We start from the raw sequence: 21,591 nt of genomic DNA on the forward strand, positions 1-21,591 counted from the left end.
AGATCATCCACGAGAAACCCACTCATCTCTGTCCCATGCCCAAGTTACAGAAGGTCTCTGCACATGTTTTGGGATCCACTTTTGCCCCAGGATTGTCCTGGTGGCTGAGAGTGGCTGCTGGGATGACTTCCCACCCCTGAAGGCATTTTTGCAGTATTTCACCACGTGACTCTGGTGAGTGACAGGGCTCTTGTGGGGGCTGATAACTGGATTAGCTCCAGCCAGAATTGCTCCTGCCTACACTCAGCAGGACCTGGGATCATCCCCCACCGTGGCAGCTCACAAAATCCAAAAGCCCCTTTTGCAGCCTGTGCTTAACCCACCGCAGTCTGTCACCCCCCAGGGGACCCTGCTAAAGGAACTGTGCTTGAGGAGCAGCATCTCCCAGCAGATAGCAGCTCCCAGAGCAGCAGCTCCCAGCAGATAGCAGCTCCTGAGGGAACAGACAGCCTGGGAGCAGAGATGCTGATGGTGAAACCTCCCATTAATCACAGGAGCACAGCCACCACCTCCCCATCCCAGCTACCAGAACTAATCACAGCCCCGAGTAGACAAAACATCCACATTTTTCTCCTCCCATGTGTTTTCCCTCCATGTGCTCTGTGTCAGGAGTTGTCTGGTGCTCAGATAGGGCTGCCCCTGGGCGGTGGATCACATTTGGAAGGATTATTGTTGTCATCCAGCCTCATCCTTGGGAACATCAGCCCGGAGAGTCCATAAGGCAAATCCTTAACTGTTCATGGTGCACAGAGTCCATTGTGCAGATCCCAACAGGCCAATCCATAACTGTCCTCCTTGGGGAGATAAAGCTGTTCCCATGCCAGCAAGGGGCACCTCAGCTTCACCTTTGCTTCCAGAGCTGGTTCCTTTGGGCAATCACCTCCCCATGGCCTCAAGACAGCACTGCCAGACTCCTCGCCTTGAAGTAAAACCAGGGCGGCATCAGCCTGGAGGGAGGGATTATTGAATTTCTGTGGTTTTCATCCCAGCAACTGTGTTTCATTTGAAGTGGCTGCTATGGGCCAAGCAGTCAGCCAGAGCTCTGGGAGAAAAGGGGTTAATGGCAAACTTGGGATGTGCATGAACTTGGTGATATCCTGAGCACAGAGCCTTTGAAATTAGGAGGAAACTCTTTATTGTAGGGGTGATGAGGTTGCCCAGGGATGTTGTGGACTCCTCATTCTTGGAAATATCCAAGGCCAGGCTGGATGGGGCTTGGAGGAACCTGGGATAGTGGAAGGTGTTCCTGCCCGTGGAAGGGGGTGGAATGAGATGGTGTTCCATGTCCCTTCCAAACCAGAGCATTCTATGATTCTCTGAAATCACAGCTGTATTTTCAGTTTGTCCTGCACTGGGACTTGTTGCCCTTGCAAGTGCTGCCAGCTCCACATCTCTATCACCAAGTTTTGTAATTCCCTAAAACCTTCCTGTCACCTAGCTGCAGGTTTGGTGTTGTCCCCACAGCTCCTGCAGCACAAACTTTGCTCTTTCTTGATGCCTCAGGACCGTGGCATCAGGTCCTCTAGGCTGGGGATAGACTTCTAGTCTTAAAGAAACATTCCCTACTTCTGCTCTCTCCACCTCCTCCAGATGAAGACTGAGAAGGGCAGGTTCTACTCTACAAACCAGGACTGTAGGCCCAGAGCTTGAGAAATGCAGCGAGATGCAGCACCCAGTTCACAACCACAGATGCAGTGCTGGGGTCCCTGTAGCTCTGCTGTGGTCTGACACAGCTGAGATATTTTCCATATGAATGTCTTTCCTGCTGCCTGGAGCTTGCCCCTTCCCTGGGAAGGATCTGCCTGACACCAAGGAGGGGTCAGACCCCTCGGGGTCCTGCGAGCCCAGCCAACATCCTTGCAGAAGCTCTCCTCATTTGTACACACACCCTTATGAACTAAGAGATGCCTTTGCAGGAAGGGTGTTTTCAGATCTCACCCAAGGAATTTAGGACTGGCTCTACTGGGCTGGGAGGCCTCGGGTCTGACACAACTGCTTTGACAACACATTGCTCCCAAACCCTCTTTTCCCTCTCCTTCTTCCATGGATGTGAGGTCATGGGGCAGGTGGAGGATGGGCTGGGTGGATGTTCATGCCCATGCGCCTCCCCTCCTTCCCTCCCCTCCCCATCACCCTCCCCAACCCCTTCCACTCTTCTCAGCCATGATAAGCTCCGATGGATGGAAAAAATGTTGTCACACATATCTCACTTCCAGTGTGTGGGAGTCGCTGATAACGGCGCAAAGATCTGGACAATAAAGACTCCTGACAGCTTTTGTGTCCGTCCCCAGCACGAGGGGATAGTCCTGGAAGAAGACCTGAGTGCCTGTGGGATTTGGGGAAGGAAGCTGTGGTCCTGGAGAGGAGGCTGGACAGGGGAAAGAGCTCATCCACACTCTTCATTTGGGGTGCAGTGCCATTCCCCTAAAAATTCCCCAAATTCCACCCTGCCCTGGGGCATCTCCAAGCTGAGAGCCACAAGATTTTGGCTTCAGGTGGCTTTGCTGTTGTGCTGGGGAGCAGCCCAGCAGCTGCTGGCCATGGTGTTTGTTTTGGAGCTCCCCCATCACCAGTGCTCTCTCGGTGGGGAGAGTGGGCTGTGCTGCTGCAGCGCTGCCCTTCTTCCACGTGGAGCTGCTGAAAGAGCCCGGAGCAGCTCGCCAGAAGGGTGAAGTCATTTATTTATGCCTAGGAAAAAAACGTGTACTTTATTACACAGCCTCTGAGATGCCGGGGCTGAGCCACTGCCAAGATTTAGTGCTGATGTGGAGAGCCAAGGTCAGCACGGGGCAGGGCCAGGGCTGCCTTTCTTCCCAGTCCCCTTGTTGGGATGGACAAACAGGGCACCAATTTATTAATGAAAAAAAAAGTGCTGGGGTTAGGCTGGCAGAGGTTCATTCGACACAGAATCACACAATCATTTAGGTTGGAAATGAATTCCAAGATCATGAAGTCCAGCCTGTGACTGATCCCCACTGTGTCACCAGCCCAAAGCACTGAGTGCCACATCCAGACCTTCCTTGGACACCTCCAGGGATGGGGACTCCACACAGGAGTCCATCACAATATGGGGAAAGGACTTACTACTTAAACTTAAACTGAACCATACAGAACTTAATCTTAATATTAACAGAATACTAAAATATAACTTAACTCAGACCTAAATATAGTAGATAACTCTAATTAAAAATCCACTTCTATTTTACTTCCCATTGTGATAGTAAGTCTTTTCCCTATATTGTGATAGCCTTTCCCCATATTGTGATAGGGCTGCTCTGGGCAGCCCCTTTCAACCCTGACCACCCTTTCCATGGAGAAATTCCTCCTGGTGTCCAACCTGAACCTCTCCTGCCACAGCTTGAGGCTGTTTCCTCTGATTTTATAGCACTCCTAATTTTTCGGTATCTATTTTCTCACTCTAGTTACAGCAACTGAGAATGACTTTTGCAGAAAACCTGATTTCTTCCAAGCAAAAGAAAATCAACTTTATAAAGTTTCCAGTTGGAAGGAGACCTAGCAGTTGTTTAGATTTCTCTTCCAATCCTCAGTGTTTGTAGATGCTCTCCCCAAAAATCTCCCTTTCCCTCCAGAGCACTGGTCTCCAAAGTGAACATGATGATCCATCAGAATGAGGGGAAAATATTCTTTCTAACATTAATAAAGAATGCCAAATTAAATTTATTTTAAGACCATTGCTGTAGGGAACTGTTTCTCTCCTTGGGCTCACATGTCCCACAAGACCTTTCCCTTATGAGGGCTGTGTTGTAGGAGATCAAAAGCCCTGCTTTCCATGGATTTAGCCAAAAATATTTCCCACTTTTCTGACCAAGCCACTTTTCTGGGCAAAAGAAGAGAAGAGGAGGTGGTGTTAGCATTTTCTCTATTTTACAAAGAATGAAGGTTTTCCCTTCCACCTTGGAGAAAGCTTCCAAAGAGGAGGACACAATGGTCCATCTCCAAACTATTTCTTTGGTAAACTTGTACCCAGCTCTGCCTGAGAGCACTCCAGACCCTGACCTTTGGGTATGGGACAAATTAATTTATCTCCATCCAGCTCCCGTGACCTTCTCCTTTGATAGCAAGGGGCATCTTCTAACCTTTCCCTAGATGGATTTTCCAGCTTGTCTGCCTGGGATACGAGAGGTTAAACCCTGCCAGGAGCAGGTCTGGGTGACAGCATCGCCCTGGCCTCGCTTGGCACGGAGGCGCTTTGCCCTTTTCCAGCGGCTGATGGCCGGCTCCATCCTGCTGGGAGCGATTTCCCCGCTGCCAGGGAGCTCACACACACAGGCACACGGACACACACAGAGACACACGGACACACGGACACAGGGACACACATACAGACACACGGACATACAGACACACGGACTCAGGGACACACACACAGACACACGGACACACGGACACACAGACACACGGATACACAGACACACGGACACTGGGACACACAGACACACGGACACACAGACACACACACAGACACACGGACACACGGACACACATACAGACACACGGACATACAGACACACGGACTCAGGGACACACACACAGACACACGGACACACGGACACACAGACACACAGACACACAGACACACGGACACACAGACACACGGACACACAGACACACACGCAGACACACGGACACACACACAGACACACGGACACACAGACACACGGACACACAGACACACACGCAGACACACGGACACACACACAGACACACGGACACACAGACACACGGACTCAGGGACACACAGACACACGGACATACGGACACACACACAGACACACGGACACACACACGGACACACAGACACACACACAGACACACGGACACAGACACACACACAGACACACACACAGAGACACACGGACACACAGACACACGGACTAGACACACGGACATACGGACACACACACAGACACACACACAGACACATCCCTGTGCGCATCCAGGCGTGCACGCCTCTCCCGGGGCTCACATTCGGGGGCTCCCCACCTCCTTTCCCTCCGGCATCCCGGCCCCGGGATGTCATCCTGCCCCCGATAAGGCGCAGGGGCGGCTGCCAGAGGAAAGGCTCCCGGTTGCTCCCGGCGCCAGGCTGGGTAGAGGCAGACGTGTCTGAGCCTGGCTCCTCTGAAGGGCCAAAAACAGATGACATCACCCCCTCCCCGTGTCCGTCCTCCCCCCAGGATCCCTATCAGAGACAAGGAGAGGCTGCGCTTGGAGGGGCGAGGAGGAAGAGGGAAGGCAAGGGGGAGGAGGCCGGGGAACAGGAGGGAAGGCAAAGGCTGGAGCTGGAAGTTGGTTACTTTGGCAGAAAGACAAAGTTCTGCAAAACCTCACCGGCCAGACTTCAAAAAGGTGGAAAAACTGGAGGCTCAGTTCTGGCAGGTCCCGTTATCAAGGGGAGCCTTATCTCCTGATGGGGCTGATGGCTCATGCGAGCCGCGGTGGCTGCTAACCTCTGGCTGAGCCTTTCTGAGGTCCCTGAGGAGCCAGACTGTCACTCAGGAGAGGAGAAGCGTCCAGGAGAGGGGACTGCATGGAGACATTGCCATTGTGTTTGCAGCCCGCAGAGCCACACGAGCAAGGATGGGATATCCCAGCATGGAGCCCAGCAGACCCTCAGTGCTTCAATTCATGGTGCCAGGAGCAGTGAGGGGACCTCTCCCTGCTCACAGTCCAGCCAGAGATGGGTCAGACCACGACTGGGTGTCAGCTGGCACAGTTGGGTCACTGGTTTTACTGGTTTCCTCCAGGGCAAGACTGATGCCTCTGGGATGGACAGCAGAATGGGTTTAAGTTGAAGCCAGGTGTGTAGCTGCGGGTTTTAGGGTAGGAATTTTGCCCACTTCATTTCTTCCATGTCCTAAGTACCACACTGGGTGTTTTCCAGAGAGAAATCTTCCAGCTTTTCTCTTGACCAGATTTTCATACCCTTTCAAGCCATCTCTCTCTTCACAGCTCCAAGACATCTCTATTCCTGCTTGCCCTACACCGACTCCTTTCCACTTCACCACCTCCAAGGTGAGGACTTGCTTTGGGGGTCCTGCTCCAGAGCACAACCATGGGCAATTCCCCTTCCTTCAGTAAACAACAGTCCACAGCAAACAACTCTCACTCCCTGGTGAGGAGCTGCTGGAAGTGAACTTGGCCTTGGCTCATTCCCACTCATAATTCTACTCAATAAATCAGCCTATGCAGAACAAGGGGCAGTGATACCCCTCGGGTGACACTGGGATAGAGTTTGGCATAACTTGCACTATGGAAGTAAGATTTTGCCTGGGCATTGCTCCATGCAGGAGCAGGGCAGATGCAGAACCCACCACACTCCTTATGAGATGGGGTGAATTTTTTTCCCCACAGGGATTTCTCAGTCTTACCCACCTTTACCTCCTCACAGAGGTGGATCACAGAATCATGGAATGATTGGAAGGAAGCTTTAATCTAGTCCAGTACTCCTGTAATGAGCAGCGACATCTTCAAGGAGATCAGGTTGGATAACCTGAGTTATAACCAGTTATTACCTGAGTTTTAACCCAGAAGTTGGGTGAGTTCACTTACAACCTGAACCCACCCAGGTTCACCTTATTGCTACGGGAGAGGAAGAAGAACTTCTGGAGGGAAAATCATACCTCTGTCTTGGATCCATCCCCTTGAAGAGGATGAATCCTGTCATGGCCTCCTCTGAACAGAGATAGAAATTGAGGTTTTTAAAGGCAGCTGACTGAGACAGAGGTGGAGGAATGGGTTCAAAGAGAACTCATAATTGCTTGGTCCAGCCCACCAACTCCTTCTCTTGCTGCCACTCTAGTAGGCCACCCCTTGCTGCTATACCACATCTGCCACCTCTGTGCAGACGGTTTGGACCCCCCAGTGCACCTCCAGCACCATCAACCTCCAAGTGTCAGGCAGGGTGATCCATCTGAGGGGGAAGCAGGGCTGCGCTCCCGACCCAGCAGGACAAACCTTTTTTATTGGTTTTTATTGGTGGTGGACAAACCGAGCTACGAGCGGAGGCACGGAGGTGTCTGAGGGCTGGTTCTGTGTTCAGTTCTGGCTGCAGGATCACTGGGCTGCCTCTCCTGGGGCTGTCACACCACCCTGGTGTTGCCAGTGTCACCGGCAGCAGCGCAGGCGGCCGTTGCAGTTCCCTTCCCAGCGCTCCATGTGGAAGCAGAGCCTCCGGCAGCGGCCATGGTTGCTCCTGCACTGCTGGCTGTCTGAAAGGCCTCTGGCTGCTAGGGAGAGAGGACAGAGACCTGGTTAGGAGAGCTGAAACCCACTGCTCAGAGCCCCAAAAGTTACTGGGAACTTCACTGGTGTTGGTGGCTGAGCGACGGGATGTTCTCAGTCGGTGACAGGGAAATTCATGGTCCCATGGTGGGGATCAGATGTTCTTGGGAGGAGGTTCTCCATCCAGCAAGCACTGGGAGTCTCCTAATTACTGGCCTGGGTGAGACAGCCAGATTTGGGATGGCTCTGTTAGGTTAGATGAGTTAGGTGAGGTTGAACAGCATCAAAACAGAGAGAAGTGCCTTTTGGAATGGGTTTTTCACCTATTGTTTGGAGATTTTTTGACTTCTTGATGTTTTGGGTTTTTTGTTTGTTTTGGGTTTTCAAATCTTCTGCTGTTTTGATTAAAAGGGCATGTGCTGCTTCTCTTTAGACACAGCAGAAACACCAAGTTTGGAGGCTCTGGAGAGTCCACCACCAGTGGAATGGGCAAACCCTTCTCTCTCCCTTCATTGTCCCCAGGACTTCAGTTAAATAAAAGACAGCATAAACAGGCTAAGCAAGCAAATCTCTTCTTGGTTATCAGGTTTGCTTTCTGCAAACGTGATATCACCAAAGTCCTGCTAACATCATCGTGACCTTTTACCTGAATGAAACCTGAATCTCTCATGCATACAACCGGGCAGCGAAAATGCCAAGGCAGGGAATATTTTTCTATCAAACCAGAATACAAACAAACAAACAAACAAAAGGTAAATTATCTGCCTTTCCTCCTGTTTTATCCCCCTGAAAAATGGTTTTGATTTTATAGAACCGGATACAGAGAATGGCTGTAGTTGGAATGGACATTAAAGACCATCTACTTCCATCCTTCTGCCCTGGGCAGGGACACCTTCCACTATCCCAGGTTGATCCAAGCCCCATCCAGTGTGGCCTTCAACATTTCCAGGCATGGAGAGTCCAGAGCCTTTTTTGGCAACCTGTGCCAGGGCCTCACCACCCTCACAGCAAAGAATTCCTTCCCAATATCTGATTTACACCTACTCTCCTTCGGCTTAAGACCATTCCCCCTTGTCCTATCCCTCCACATCCCTTGTCCCAAGCCCCTCTCCAGCTCTCCTGGAGCCCCTTTAGGCTCTGGAAGAGGCTCTGAGGTTTCCCTGGATCCTTCTCTTCTCCAGGTGAACACCCCCAGCTCTCCCAGCCTGGCTCCAGAGCAGAGGGGCTCCAGCCCTTGGAACATCTCCATGGCCTCCTCTGGACCTGCTCCATCAGCTTCTGATGCTGAGGGTCCCAAAGCTGGAGGCAGCTCTGCAAGTGGGATCTTACCAGAGCAGATCACAAGGCAAAAAAATCACCTCCCTCAAACCTTCTGGTCACACTTGCATCTTCCTGCATTTGCCACATCTGTATTCCAGTCATGGAGAATTTAATGGGATTCTCCTTGTTTTGTGGAGGGTGAGGCTTTTATCCTGGTCAGGAGCAAAGCTCAGGCTCCTGGCTTAGGCTCAGCATTTCTGGGTGAGTTCTGAGGGCACAGAGAGGAGGGGATGCACAACCTATGAAGTCAGGACAGCTGCATCCAGGAACATCACGGAGACCACCTCAGGAGGAATTTTTTCCTTGGAAGCACGAGTTAGGTCAGCCTTGACTTGAGAGCCCTGCCTTGTCCTCTTCTACCTCAGAGTAGAAATCTGCCTTTTCTCTCTCCACAGTCCTGCAGGAACCCCTGTGGGAGTTTTGTCCTTACCCGGAGCGCCCTGGAGGAGGAGAATGACAAGGACTGCAAAGAGCAGCTGGAGAACCCGCATGGCTCAGCCCGAGGAGGAGGGAAGGGCCACAAAGAGAGCAATAAGAGGGGAAATCCTGGATTTATAGTGGCCAGGGGAGAGGTTGTGTAATTCTCCCGGAGTGGAGGGAACTTTGTCAACCTCAGGTGCATTTCAACACGACAGCAAACAGTTGCACGGGTTGTGCCTGCTCTCAGTCACATTGTGTTACTGACAAAATGTACAAAGAGGAAATAAAGGGGAAAAAACCAGAAAGAACAAGACCAAAAAAGAGGTGAAAAAAATCAGGATTTTGTTGACAATTACGCTGAGCACTGGGGAGTCTGCTACTGCTTGCTGCTGGAGACAGGATGTTGGGACTGACCCAGTCTGGCTCTGTGTTTGTGGGCTCGAGTTAAAATCCAAAAATCCAATACAAGTATTTGCAGTATCCGAGTGCTGGGGTTTTTTTTGGAGGGGTTGTTTGATTGATTGTTTGGTTGGTTTTGTTTGTTTTTGGTTTTTTGGGGGGATTTTGGGTTTTTTTTTTTTTTTTGTTATTTTTGTTATTTTTGTTATTTTTGTTATTTTTGTTTGTTTTATTTCCAGCTCTCGCTCTGTGTTTAGCGCTGTCACAGTCGAGTGTGAAAAAATCCAGTCTCCTCCTCAGCACTCCCCAACACACAAAGCTGGCTTGAAAATAGCGGGATCCTTGAAAAAAAAATCACGGATCTGCTTCAATTTCCCAGCTTCCAGGCCGCAGAGAGGATGCTTGCCAAGGTTTTGTTTACAACTGTCAAGAATAAATGGCAATTTAATATTTTATTCATTTGTATCCTTATTTAATAGGAAAGCTGGGATACCTCCCTGCAGTATTCAGTGGTGCTAGGAAGGCTGGTGGATTACAGCTCTCCCAGGGATCCTGGCAGGTTTTCAGCTTTGTACCAGTTCTTCAGATTAGTTCCAGGAAATCAGTAGAGGTGAGAGCTGCGTTTCAACTTGGGAAAACAACACAAAGCAAACAACGAGCAGGAATGTTCCCCAGCCAACAACAAATGGAGAGAGAGGAAATAGAAATTTTATACAAGTCTATTTTACAGTGATGATGAAGCAGAGGCCATCATCAAGTCTTTGCTTTACCCTTCAGAAGTCACCTCGATGGATTTTTCTTTGCAGCTTGGACACCAGGGAGGCCTGGAAAATGCAAACCCCATGTCCCTCAGGCTGCTTAACAGAACCAGGATCACTTTCATCAAACAGTGAAGATAAAGGGGCCTTCACCAGTCAGACTTTGGAGTGGGGGACACTGAGCTCTTAACCAGGGCATCCTGCAAACAGTTCACATACAGCCTGGGAAGGGAGAAAGGTCTGGAAACCCACCTGGGGAAGAGCTGGATGCAAGGATGTGTGTGAGCCTCTGGAAAAGTGTTGGTGCTCTGCCTATCTGCTGGCATTGCTTGGGTGGAGGGCAATAACTCACCCTGCACCTCTGAGGATTGGCATCTCCAGTGTGAGAGACAGTGCACTGGGATTTAGTGGAATTATGGAATTATAGAATGGTTTGAAACCACTACAGGTTGGAAGGGACATTAGAGATCATCCAGTCCAACCCCTTGCCATGGCCAGGGACACCTTCCACCATCCCAGGTTGCTCCGAGCCCTGTCCAACCTGGCCTTGGACACCTCCAGGGATGGGGCAGCCACAGCTTCTCCGGCCACCTTGTGCCAGGGTCTCCCCACTCTCACAGGGAAGAACTTCCAAAGCAAAGAATTTGGACAGAGCTCATCCAGCAGAAAGGACACGGCAGCTCTTGAGCTACAGTCCAAGCAGGGAGGAGCGTGTGGATGCTCCTGAGAGTGTCCTGCTCTGAGTGTGTGACCTGACGAGTCTGAACATGTGTGTGCAGATGGCTTGGTGCTCTCCAGAGAGGATGTGGAGCACGGAGCCAGGATACCACGTGGCCACGGTGTTCCCAATGACGGATGGCAAAATTCCAGGTGTTTGTCTCCAGCTCAGCTGCTCTCCCGTGGTGGGAGCAGCACCACTGCAGAGGGTGATTTGTGCCTGGAGCTGTTTGGATGCTGCAGGCTCCGTGGGGACCAGGCTGCATCCTCCACACCACCACAAAGCCCTGCTCTGCAGCTGTGGTACATGGGTTGAGTTGCAGAAGGTGCCTTGAGGAAAGAAATCCAGGACTATACAGTACCAACAAAACCTAGATTCCCTCCAGAAATCGGGGCAGGAAATCTCTGTCCCTTGGGCCACTGCTTGTACAACAGCTGGTCTGGCTCCCTTCGGCATGGTCCTGCTGCCGTGTTGGCCACAGCCTCTGGTGATCCTACTAGGGCTGGCTCAGCAGCCTCCCACCCTCCCCTGCTTCCCAACCTGCCAGCAGATGTCTTTTCTCAGAGCTCACCATGCACAAAGGCTGATCTGTGCTCAGACATGTGGCGCAGGAATTGGCTCCTGGGTGCTTGAGGGGTTTTGGGCCTGGGAGGAGTCAAATTAATCCATATCTGCTCTCTGGCCCCAAAAGGGAGGGATGTTTCCACTGACTTCCTTCCCTTCAGGCCAGGACCTGACCAGGCTGACTTTTAAATGCATCCTGGGATAAGTTTTTTGCCAGCAGGAGCAATTCTTTGGGTGAATGAACCCTTTTGCCACCTTCTACTCCCAATCCCACTGACAGCGTTTTGCCAAACAAACAAGCACTGATAGAGGCCTGCAATTCAACCTGTGAAAAAATGATTGTGGGCTCAGACGTAGTCCAGAAACCCTCCATGGGTCTCATTCCAGACCACTCTTCATGGCCTTCCCAGAACTCTCTTCAACTGGCCCACGTCTGTCTTGAGGCCCCCAGGGCTGGACACAGCCAGAAATGATGGTTTTTACCCCACAGAAAATGGTCAGAACACACCTTGTGCAATTAACTTCTCCTTTCCAGGGCAGGGCCACATCCAGGTGTCAATTATGGATCATCCCTGGCATATGCCCACCTCCAAACTGTGCCAAGGAGCAGTGTGGAAAACAGTTCACTTTCTGACAGAACGTTTGAATAGCCACTTGTTGGAATGCACCCCACAGCCCCAGCAGGTGTTTCCAAACAGGGAAAGAGTTTCACTTCACCTCTAGACGTTTTAGGAAGTTTACCTAGAATTTTCCGTACCCTCCTGGCAGTGATTGGCTCAGTGCCAGCACAGAGGCATTGATCGGGTTTTAAAAATGTAACTCAAAGCCTGTTGCTGATTTCATTGGGCCAGGGGCCAAATAGCCCACCTAAAATATTGTGTGCTAAAGAGAGAGAACAAAGAAACTCCATCCTTTTCTAGGTGTTGTATCAAGTAGGAGACTTGTCTCTATACTGTGCTCAGCTTTGCCTTTGTTTTTGTATTATTTTCTTTCCTTATTAAAACCTTTTCGATTTTTCAAGGCACACTCGATCATGCCGTCTCTCTAATTGATTTTAGCCACTTCTCTGCAAAGGCTGGACCCTCAGAGGTAATGGGAAAACCCATAGCCACTCATTTCTGGGCCTCACATGATTTGATTTACTCGTGTAGGTTCAGCCTCTGAATCCTGAGCTATTTTATCTCTCCAGCACACCCTGGAGCTGGGCTGTGGTGAGTGATTCCTTTCACGCCCTTCCATATGAGTGGGCAGAAGGTTGGAATGTGACCCCCTTTCCCCTGTGTGGGGGTGAAGGAAGATCCAGGCACTCAGGAGGTTGCACTGGTTTGTGTTGGATTGTCAGGGATGTAAGAGGCAACCTGGATCCAAGGGGCTGCCCACGGCTGTGGCACCTCAGCTTCCCCAAGCAGGAGCCCATCCAACCCCATCCTGCTCCTGATTGCAATCACAGTGACTTTTTGGGGCAGAAGAGGAGGATTTGGCTCTCTTTGCCAAACAAACACTGGCCTGTTCCCTGGGGACAGCAAACAAATCCCACTGAGGGAATCCATGTGAGGCTTTGATGGACTAAAATCCCCAGTTATCCAGGAGGCTTGTGCTGGCTGACAGACCTGGCAGGAAGGTAGAGCTCCATCCTGGCTGTCTGCATGGCTGCAGAGATTCCAAATATACATCCCAAGATGTCTGAGTGATTTTTCATCTCCTTTATGTGTAGGTCTGCTAAGGTAGTACTAAAAAAACCCTATTTGTAGCCTTCTGAGCTCTGTCAGGCACAGACAGCTGGAGTTCAAAGCTCAATCAAGAATTTCCCACAAAAAATCCTCTTTTTCATTTGGCTTTCCCCTGCCCATGGCAGGGAATTGGAACAGGCTGATCTTTAAGGTCCCTTTCAACCCAAACCATTCTGGAATTCTGTGATGATTTTATGGCTCTTCCTCCTCCCCAGGGTTACAGACAACTCCAGCTAGGGTTTGATCAATTTGTGCAGCATTCCCTGTCATACACTTACACCAAAGCAGCTCATGATGCTGTTCAAACAAGTCCCCAGGAGCTGAGCTGGCTGCTTTGCCCCAGGCGAGTTCAGGGGTCAAGAAACCACATCAAGAAACAGTTTTATAAGGTCTGGAAGTGCCATTCTCCATCATCCACTGTGTCCTTGGTGCTATCTCTCTCCTCCCTCTGTGTGAGACTGGAAGGGAATTCAGTTCACCTTATTCATTGGGCAGAAATAATGATGGGATTTTGTTAACTTTTTTTGGTTGTTGTTGGGTTGTGGTTTGGGGTTTTTTTAATGTTATTTCCACCCAGATGAGCAAACAAGGTGGGAGAAACAAAGCAGTGGGACAGTGGGACCATGCCTGTGAGCATGCCCATTAGTGCCAGAGGGACAATATTCCCTATAAACTGAGCATTTCCACCTTTCCTGGTGGACTGGCCAGTAGGTCCAAAACATAGAAGACTATGAGGGAGATGTGCAAGGTGAGCTGCAAGAGCTCACTCTTCACTTTCCTGGGAAACCAGGCTGTAACCAGGATGGCTCAGCACTCCCAGATGAGGGGCACGAATGATGACCCCTATGGATGAATGTGAGAAATGAACTGTTTGATTTGGAGAGGTGCCTTGGCTCAAACCCCTCCCCGTGCTGTCCTCGTACATCAAGTGTGCGTCAGAGGGATGGGCTGGAAATGGGCAGGAATTTGGATTCAGCTCTGGATTCAGCCCTGTCCCTGTTTTCTTAGAATCAGTTCCCAAGACAACAGCCAGCTGTGGGTAATCTGGCTCTCCTGAGGGCTCACCCCTCATCCTGAGGGGATCTCCAGGGGAACCCTGGCATCTCCCTGTGTGTGCTGAGTCCCAGTGATCACCCAAGGAGAGTAACTGGGCTGCTCATCAGTGAATGGAGACACTTGGATGAATGAGTTGTTGGCCCTCTGGCAGTGGGGCCTGACCCTGGTGAGGTCAGTGAGGAATTTTCCCAACTGATTCATCAGAACCAGGATTTCATCTCCCAGGGAGGACTTTTCCCTGGCTCTGTCTGAGCAGTGCCTCAGCTGGTTGGCATAGCTCTCTCATTACGTCATTGTTTCCTTGCTTTCACTGAAATGATTGACCCAGAGAAAAATATTTTACCTGGAAAGGGAGACCAGGAGCTGACAAAAGCAGGGGAGTGTCAAAATTTCATGTTGAAAAGACACAGAAGGGCTGAGAGTGGATTTGGACAGAAAATTAATTTAGGCTGAGGAAGCTCATAGGAAGAAAGCTGCAAGGGACAAAGAGATAATTTCCTTGGGGCTGGGTGATCAAAAGGGAAAGGAGTTGCACCAGAAATGGAGTCCATGGAGGAAAGGGCACCTGTCAGGGCAATGGGACACAGCTTTCAGATCCCCTCCCCACCATGTTTCAAACAAATAGACCTGGGATCTTAGGGAAAAAAATTGGTCCCTGTGAGGGTGAGGAGGCCCTGGAACAGGTTGGCCAAAGAATCTGTGGCTGCCCCTGGATCCCTGGAAGTGTCCAAGGCCAGGTTGGATGGGGCTTGGAGCTACCTGGGATAGTGGAAGGTGTCCCTGCCCATGGCAGGGGGTGCAATGAAATGATCTTTAATCATCTTTAAATAATCTTTAATGCCCCTTCCAACCCAAACCATTCTGGGATTCCATGACTACCTTGAGGACCTGGCACAGCCTGGAAAGAAGAAGTGGATGGGGCTGGATTTTGCCTGAGAAGCACAGACCACACTCACCTTTTTGTCAAACCATGTGCCTTTTGCACCAAAAGTGATGCCAAAAAAGGCTTTCCCCATTGCAGCTGTTTTCTCTGGGAAGGGAAATGAAGGAACAGAATCCCCCTGGTGTTCTGGGGAGGTGAGGAATGCTGTGGTCACTCCTGGTCAGTGGCATCCCACCACTGGCAGTGTTGCTGACTCACAGGGCACTTGCTGCTTTGTTAAACCTCAGGTTTATTGGTTTCAGGTAAGGAGAAAGGCAATTTTTCACCTGTGTCTGTCAGATAACAGAGTCCCAAAAGGGTGACAAATAGCTTGGATGGCCCCAGTTTCTTCTTGTCACAGTGTTTCCTAAAAAATTACAGCAAAACCAAAGTGTTCAGGAGTCCATGAGTGAATCCATATTCTCCCAGGGGAGCAGCAGTCACAGAAACCCCAAAATCTCCTTCCAAACAGCTGCTTGTGCCATGCCAGGGGAGCCTGCGGCTCTCCCCGTGCTGCAGCTGGCTCCTTTGGGAACCTTCAGCTCTCTGTGGTGACGAGTGACAGGTTTTTGCAGCAGAGAATGACGGGTTCAAAGCAGAATTGAGCCAGGTATTCACCAGAAACACAGTCTCCCACTCGGCACAAACCCCCTCCGTGGTTACAGCTGTCTGGTCCATGAGCATCTCCTGGATAAGGGAGCAGCAAATTAATGGATAAAATTCATGGGATTCCTTTTGGTGCTGTGTTCCCAGCCAGCCAAGCCAGCACTGGGGTCACACAGAGAGCCTGGGCATCTCCAGCACACCCAGAATCCCAAACCCACAGACAGGTTCAGATATCCATATTAAAAACCCCAAGTTGCTGAGCCAACCTCCCTCAAAGAATGTTTTATCAGGGAGCTGTTTTTTCAGGATGTTGGCAAAGACCGTGCATTGGAGGTCAGAGGGGTTGTCCACCCCTGCCAAGGAGGCCACTGCAGCCTGAGAAAAGGCAGGAACATTTTCCCAGAGCACAGAGCTTCTCCTTTAGGCCATCTCCTAACTCAGTGATGTGCCCCATTTCCACAGCTTCCTCCATGCTAATTTTTTGCATTCCCCAAAGGCATTAAATCATGAATTTTCCCAAAGTACCTCACCCACTCTGTCACCCAGAAAACACCTTTCCTGCAATATCACACAGCAGAGAAAGATTATCCCTGTTCCCAGATTTCCTGTTCACCACCCCAGGCTGTCCTGGTCTTACCGTGCTGGGCCAAGGAGATGAATATGAAAACAAACACAAGGATCTCCATTCCTTTGGCTCTGCTGGAAAATGGCAGGGCTGGCAGTGAGATTTCACAGAAGCCTCTGTGTGCTGCTGGCATGCTGGATGGCATCCGGGAAGAGGGGAGGAGTTAATTATATTCCAGTGCTCAGAGTAACATTTGCTGCTGAGAAACCCTTTGGTGTCGTTCTGACCCAGCGCTTCTGCTCCAAACAGTGTTGACTTTTTTCACATTCACTGGTTATTGGCTTTCCTGATTCCTCTCCTTGGCATTTTGGGCTGGTAGAATTCCAGCTGGAAAAAAGAGGCTCAGAGGGATCCTCTGCCCTTCACCTGCAGCCAACAAAATCCTTTGAAAGTGACAGGGAGGAGAGAAGAAACCTGCAAAGAAGATTCCTGAGGATCTGCAAGGAGGAGAAAGAGGCAGGCTGGGAGTGATTAATTTTAAATCTGAGCTCGTGTGAATATTTTCCCCAGCTGAAACCTGGGTGTTATTTTTTTTTCCCCGGCTTTGGCTTCTGAGGAATTTGGGAGGTTTCATTCCTGAGTGTGATGAGCACACAGTGCTGGTGGAAGAGCTGTTAGCTCAGCAATGCACCCCGTGGTGGTAAATCTGTAGTGAGTGCGCAGCTCTGGCTGTAAAATATGATATTCCAGCCCCCCTGCCTGGCCCTGCTGTTTGCTGTGCCTTCAGCTGTGGTAAAAAAAAACCACTCTGTGAACACATCTTAAACTGACAGGTGAAAGAGCAAGGTTAAAAGTCCCTGTCTCCCCAAAAAAATACCCAAACAGAACAACGTAACTAGAATCATAATGTCATTTAGGTTGGAAAAGCCTTCCAAAGTTGAGTCAAACAATTCCTCAGCTCTCTCAAGACACCACTAATCATTCCCCAAATGCCACATCTGTCTGACCCCCTCAGAGATGGGGACTCCATCACTGCCCTGGGCAGTGTTTTAATTCTTAACTACCCTTTCCTTGAAGAAATTCCACCTGAGCCTCCCCTGGCACAGCTTGAGGCCCTTTCCTCTTGTCCTGTCCCTGCTCCCTGGGAGCAGAGCCTGACCCCCCCTGGCTGTCCCCTCCTGTCAGGGAGTTGTGCAGAGCCACAAGGTCCCTCCTGAGCCTCCTTTTCTCCAGCCTGAACCTCTTTCCCAGCTCCCTCAGCCGCTCCCTGAAGTGCCCAAGGAATGACTGAATGTGGCACTCAGTGCTCTGGTCTGGGTGACAAGATGGGAGTCGGTCATAGGTTGGATTCAATGACCTTGGAGATTTTTCCTAACCTAAATCATTCTGTGATTAAGTGTCCTCTGTCCTCTAAAGCACCCAAGTGCAACCATCCTCTTTCCATAAATAAATGACTGTTATACCTGTTTATTTAGAATTTATTGCCTTCTTTATATAAAGAAACATGTCACCTCTGGTTAATTACAAAATTTTGATGTTGACAACACCAGACACGTCCAGAACACTCGGAATAAAACTTGTTTGCTTCCTTGGCTGTTCATTCCCATGGATTTCTGCAATCCCACGAGGTTTTTGTCACACTTCTGAGCAGCACTTCCATCCTCTGCGGGGGCAGAGTCCCTCTTGCTCTTGCAGACATCTGATTTCTGGGGACACACAGTGGCCCCCCTCATCTTGGCAGACGTGGAAGTTGGATGTCGTGTCTGCAATTCAGAGGGTTTGAGTCAAACCAGGAAAACCTGACACTGCCTTCTCAAACCATCTCATACACAAAAGTTGTTGGGAAGCTGTGGTTACTGTGACTCCAGAAGCAAAGACACAAAGATGAACTTTGGGGCTTATCACAGCACTTCTGTAAGAGAGGGTATTTGTGACCCACCAGCTTGGAAAAGAATTTACTGAGGGAGGGATACTATAAAGCTATGAAGAAGATGGATGCTGAATGATTACATTTCGAGTAGGTGGCACTGAATAAAATTGTGAGGGATGAGGTTTTAAAAGAAATGGAAGGCATTCCTAAGCCGGGGGAGAAAAATCCAGTAAGGATTTTAAACACAATGATGCCTAAATCTAAAAATCCTGAGTTGCAGTTTCATGATAGCCAGAATAATATATAAAGAAATGTAGGGATATGGTTGTGGGCACTTCACACACACAGAGTAGTTGAGAGGAAATATCCACTTCTGGCCACTGACAAATCCAGGATGCTGGATCAGGGAAATTTTAGGATTAGCACATTTGTTTCTAAAGTATATATTCATTAATGATTTATGTTGAGGACTATCTATTGAGGAGCACCAAAACCACGTAATTCTGTGAAGATTTAGCTAAAATAACAGGGAAGAGTTCAGTTAGCACCCATTAAGCACAGCAGAGTGGGTGCAGCCAGTAGTCCCCCAACAGATGATTATAAGAAGATTTACCAAGGAAGGAGGACTCTCTGTGGGCCAAAACTTTTATTTTATTTCTCCTGTTGGAGGTAGAGTTTTGGGTTATTTTGGTCAGCCCCAAAGGCTCCACAGTGATGTCAGTGGAGGAACATAGAGGTCCATCTTTGTGCATGGAAAGAGATGGCTTAGACCCTGTGCCTGGAAGTGTCCAAGGCCGGGTTGGACAGGGCTTGGAGAAGCCTGGGATAGTAGAAGATGTCCCTGCCCATGGCAGGGGGTGGAACTGGATAAGCTTTAAGTTCCTTCTAACCCAAACCGTTCTGTGATCCTGTGATTTGGAGGCAAAATTTGTTTTGCTGAGTTGAGCCATTTCCCCCCCAGATTTTTCCCTCCTGGGCAGGGTTCCCTCACATACCAACACAGCAGGTCCTCCGGCGCCGATAGCACGTTCCAAAGGCAGCAAATGGCTCCGGGCAGGATTTCAGATGGAAGCAGTAGCCGTGGTATTCCAAACAACGTAAGGTGTCCCTGGGCAGGCCGAGACCTACAGGGAGAATGGGATTCCCAGAATGTGTCCATTCTCATGGTCTTCCTGCTGCTGAAACCCCACAGACCCCAGTCAGGGATCTGACACAAATATCCCCCAAATCCAGAAGTTTTGAGGAACTCGTGGGACCTCAGAGCATTCCAAGGAAGGTTTTTGTACAACTGGAGTGAAACATAGAGGTTAATGGCAACTTTCTGAACATATCCTGGCCAATTTTGCTATAATGGAAGGGACGGACCAGCCTTAGATGCTTCTGAGTTCTGAGGCTGGAGTGCTGCAGGGACATGCAAGGGACAGCATGGTCATCACATGCCCTGAAGATAAAATTATGGCTTTTAAAATCCCCCAATAGCAGGATCTGGCTCAAGTAACAGGAACAAGCAGTTGGCCAAGTTCCTTCTTTCTCTGGAAGCCTTTCTCCAAGGTGAGGAGCTTCATTAAGCACGAAGAACAGGAAGGATAAAAAGACAATCAGAAAATGAGTTGGCACAGCAGAAGGGCTGAGGAAGGGGAACCGGAATAGTCAGAGAGCTGAAGCCATTGGTGCAGTTAAACCTGAGCTATACCAGGGAACATTCTCTTCTCTGCTTCTCTGCTCTCTTCCACCTACACAGAGGGGGTGACTTTTAACCCTGGGGTTAGAAGAGGAGGTGATTTCCATGGTGCCACCATCCAATAGTGCCAGAAAGGGGCATAAAGGGACTTAAAAGAGCCATAAGAGCCAACACGTGGCAGTGGCTTCTGTGGGGAGTTTCTGGTGTGATACCTGCTCACCATAGAATAATTTTTCACTTCTGCTTTTAGACTGAGAAATAGGGAACTGCTCTAAGGAAAGGAGCTGAGAGGAATGTTCTGCACCACCACACGAGTGAGCTGTACCTCCTACACAGGCAAACCCCAGCCTGGGGCTTACCCCTTACCTGGAACAGCCTGGAGGAGGAATAGCAGGAGAGCCATGAGGCAGGAGAAGAGCTTCATGGTGGAAGGTCTCAGCTGCAGCGTGGAGAACAGGGCCCCAGTGCCAGAACCTTTGAGCAGGGGAGGAGGGAGCACTCTGGCATTTATAGGGCAATGGGAACAGCTTTGGCTGTCCAGGGAACCTTGGCAGGGGTGGCAGAGGAAGGCAACAGGTACAGCCTGACCTCTGCACAGGGCTGAGCCTGAACAATGGCTCGGGGGCACAAAAACAAGGGGACAAATAGCTGTGCCTCCCTGCCTGACCACTGGGATGGCTGCTGGGAGGGCTCCTTATCAATAGGGATCCACTCAGAGAGCATCATTAACTTGAAATATCAATGTGCTTGGGGATGGATTGTCTGGAGGAAATTAGCCATTGTTTTGTGGGGGAGAAGGCAGCTGGAATATCATAGAATCATCATGGAATCAGGGAATAGTTTGGGTTGGAAAGAACATTAGAGACCATCTAGTCCATCTAAATCTCTCATGAGCAGAGACACCTTTCACTATCTCAGGTTGCTCCAAGCTCCATCCAGCCTTGGACACTTCCAGGGATGGAGCAACCACAGCTTCTCTGGGCAGCAGGGAATATCTGATCTTGCTGCTTGTCCTGTAGTGCAACGGTTGTTCCCAAGAGAAAGAAATAAAATAATATACATATATATATATGTAATAAAAATACACAAACATATAAAGTAGCTGTATTTTTTTTTCTGTGAACAAAAACAAAATCTGGTCAGGTGGAAGCTGTTCCTGTTCATGGCAGGGAGTTGGAACTAGATGATTTTTCAGATCCCTTGCGTCCCAAGCCCTTCTGCCATTCGATGTTCCTATGATACAGTTTTCAGGTGTCACCAGCACCACCTTCAACTTTGCAGCTGCACAAAGAGCACATGACAAGTGAGATTCATGAGTTTCCCTCAGCACTTGTCTGTATGGAGTTTGAATGACATCAACAGACACATGGAAGTGGCAGCTGACAGCTCAGGTTCTCCCTCAATCGTTTACTTCAGCCTCTTTCTGTATGAGATATTTATTGATGTTGTTCTGACCCAGCAGCCTTGATATCAACAATACAAACCTCGCCCTCAGTCATGTGCATTGTTCTCTGTCTGCCTCCCTGCTTGCTTTGTTTGCTTTCCGTTCCAAATTTCCATTGCAAAAAATTCCATTGCTCCATTCAGTCATGAAGGAGAAGTGTTTGTGTCCATTTCCAGGTACTCCAGGGACAGAGATGTAACAAAAGCTGTAACAAGAACCCTTCAGTTGGCTCAGGGTCCCACCGAATCCAAGGGGATCCTAGCTGAGATATTCATCTCAGCTCCCAGACAGGA

The 21,591-nt window shown here is 49.7% G+C and overlaps 3 protein-coding genes across 3 annotated transcripts; all 3 read right to left on the minus strand.

Moving 5' to 3' along the window:
- Window positions 1–6,914: 6,914 nt before the first annotated feature.
- Window positions 6,915–9,099, minus strand: LOC136358344 (gallinacin-13-like). The gene is made up of 2 exons (XM_066314272.1): window positions 8,996–9,099; window positions 6,915–7,247 (listed from the first exon to the last, which is right to left on the minus strand). The coding sequence occupies exons 1-2, from the start codon at window positions 9,054–9,056 to the stop codon at window positions 7,129–7,131; spliced, it is 180 nt and encodes a 59-aa protein (XP_066170369.1). The 5' UTR covers window positions 9,057–9,099; the 3' UTR covers window positions 6,915–7,128.
- Window positions 9,100–15,365: 6,266 nt separating this feature from the next.
- Window positions 15,366–17,228, minus strand: LOC136358345 (gallinacin-12-like). The gene is made up of 2 exons (XM_066314273.1): window positions 16,376–17,228; window positions 15,366–15,819 (listed from the first exon to the last, which is right to left on the minus strand). The coding sequence occupies exons 1-2, from the start codon at window positions 16,506–16,508 to the stop codon at window positions 15,671–15,673; spliced, it is 282 nt and encodes a 93-aa protein (XP_066170370.1). The 5' UTR covers window positions 16,509–17,228; the 3' UTR covers window positions 15,366–15,670.
- A 512-nt stretch (window positions 17,229–17,740) lies between these two features.
- Window positions 17,741–20,462, minus strand: LOC136358347 (gallinacin-11-like). The gene is made up of 3 exons (XM_066314274.1): window positions 20,221–20,462; window positions 19,169–19,297; window positions 17,741–18,066 (listed from the first exon to the last, which is right to left on the minus strand). Exons 1-3 carry the CDS (start codon window positions 20,276–20,278, stop codon window positions 17,939–17,941), a joined length of 315 nt encoding a protein of 104 aa, XP_066170371.1. The 5' UTR covers window positions 20,279–20,462; the 3' UTR covers window positions 17,741–17,938.
- Between the last annotated feature and the right edge of the window lie 1,129 nt (window positions 20,463–21,591).

The sequence above is a fragment of the Sylvia atricapilla genome, chromosome 3, assembly GCF_009819655.1.
Source record: "Sylvia atricapilla isolate bSylAtr1 chromosome 3, bSylAtr1.pri, whole genome shotgun sequence".
Classification (NCBI taxonomy): domain Eukaryota; kingdom Metazoa; phylum Chordata; class Aves; order Passeriformes; family Sylviidae; genus Sylvia; species Sylvia atricapilla.

Excerpts from the sequence above, each read along its gene's own strand:
- LOC136358344 (XM_066314272.1), bottom strand. The coding sequence starts at position 9,056 with ATGCGGGTTCTCCAGCTGCTCTTTGCAGTCCTTGTCATTCTCCTCCTC. Across the intron at positions 7,248-8,995 it reads CCTCCTCCAGGGCGCTCCGG|CCAGAGGCCTTTCAGACAGC; the intron begins GTAAGGACAAAA and ends TCTCCCTAGCAG.
- LOC136358345 (XM_066314273.1), bottom strand. The coding sequence starts at position 16,508 with ATGCCATCCAGCATGCCAGCAGCACACAGAGGCTTCTGTGAAATCTCA. Across the intron at positions 15,820-16,375 it reads CATCTCCTTGGCCCAGCACG|GAGATGCTCATGGACCAGAC; the intron begins GTAAGACCAGGA and ends TCCCTTATCCAG.
- LOC136358347 (XM_066314274.1), bottom strand. The coding sequence starts at position 20,278 with ATGAAGCTCTTCTCCTGCCTCATGGCTCTCCTGCTATTCCTCCTCCAG. Across the intron at positions 19,298-20,220 it reads CCTCCTCCAGGCTGTTCCAG|GTCTCGGCCTGCCCAGGGAC; the intron begins GTAAGGGGTAAG and ends TTCTCCCTGTAG. Across the intron at positions 18,067-19,168 it reads CCGGAGGACCTGCTGTGTTG|ACACGACATCCAACTTCCAC; the intron begins GTATGTGAGGGA and ends TCTGAATTGCAG.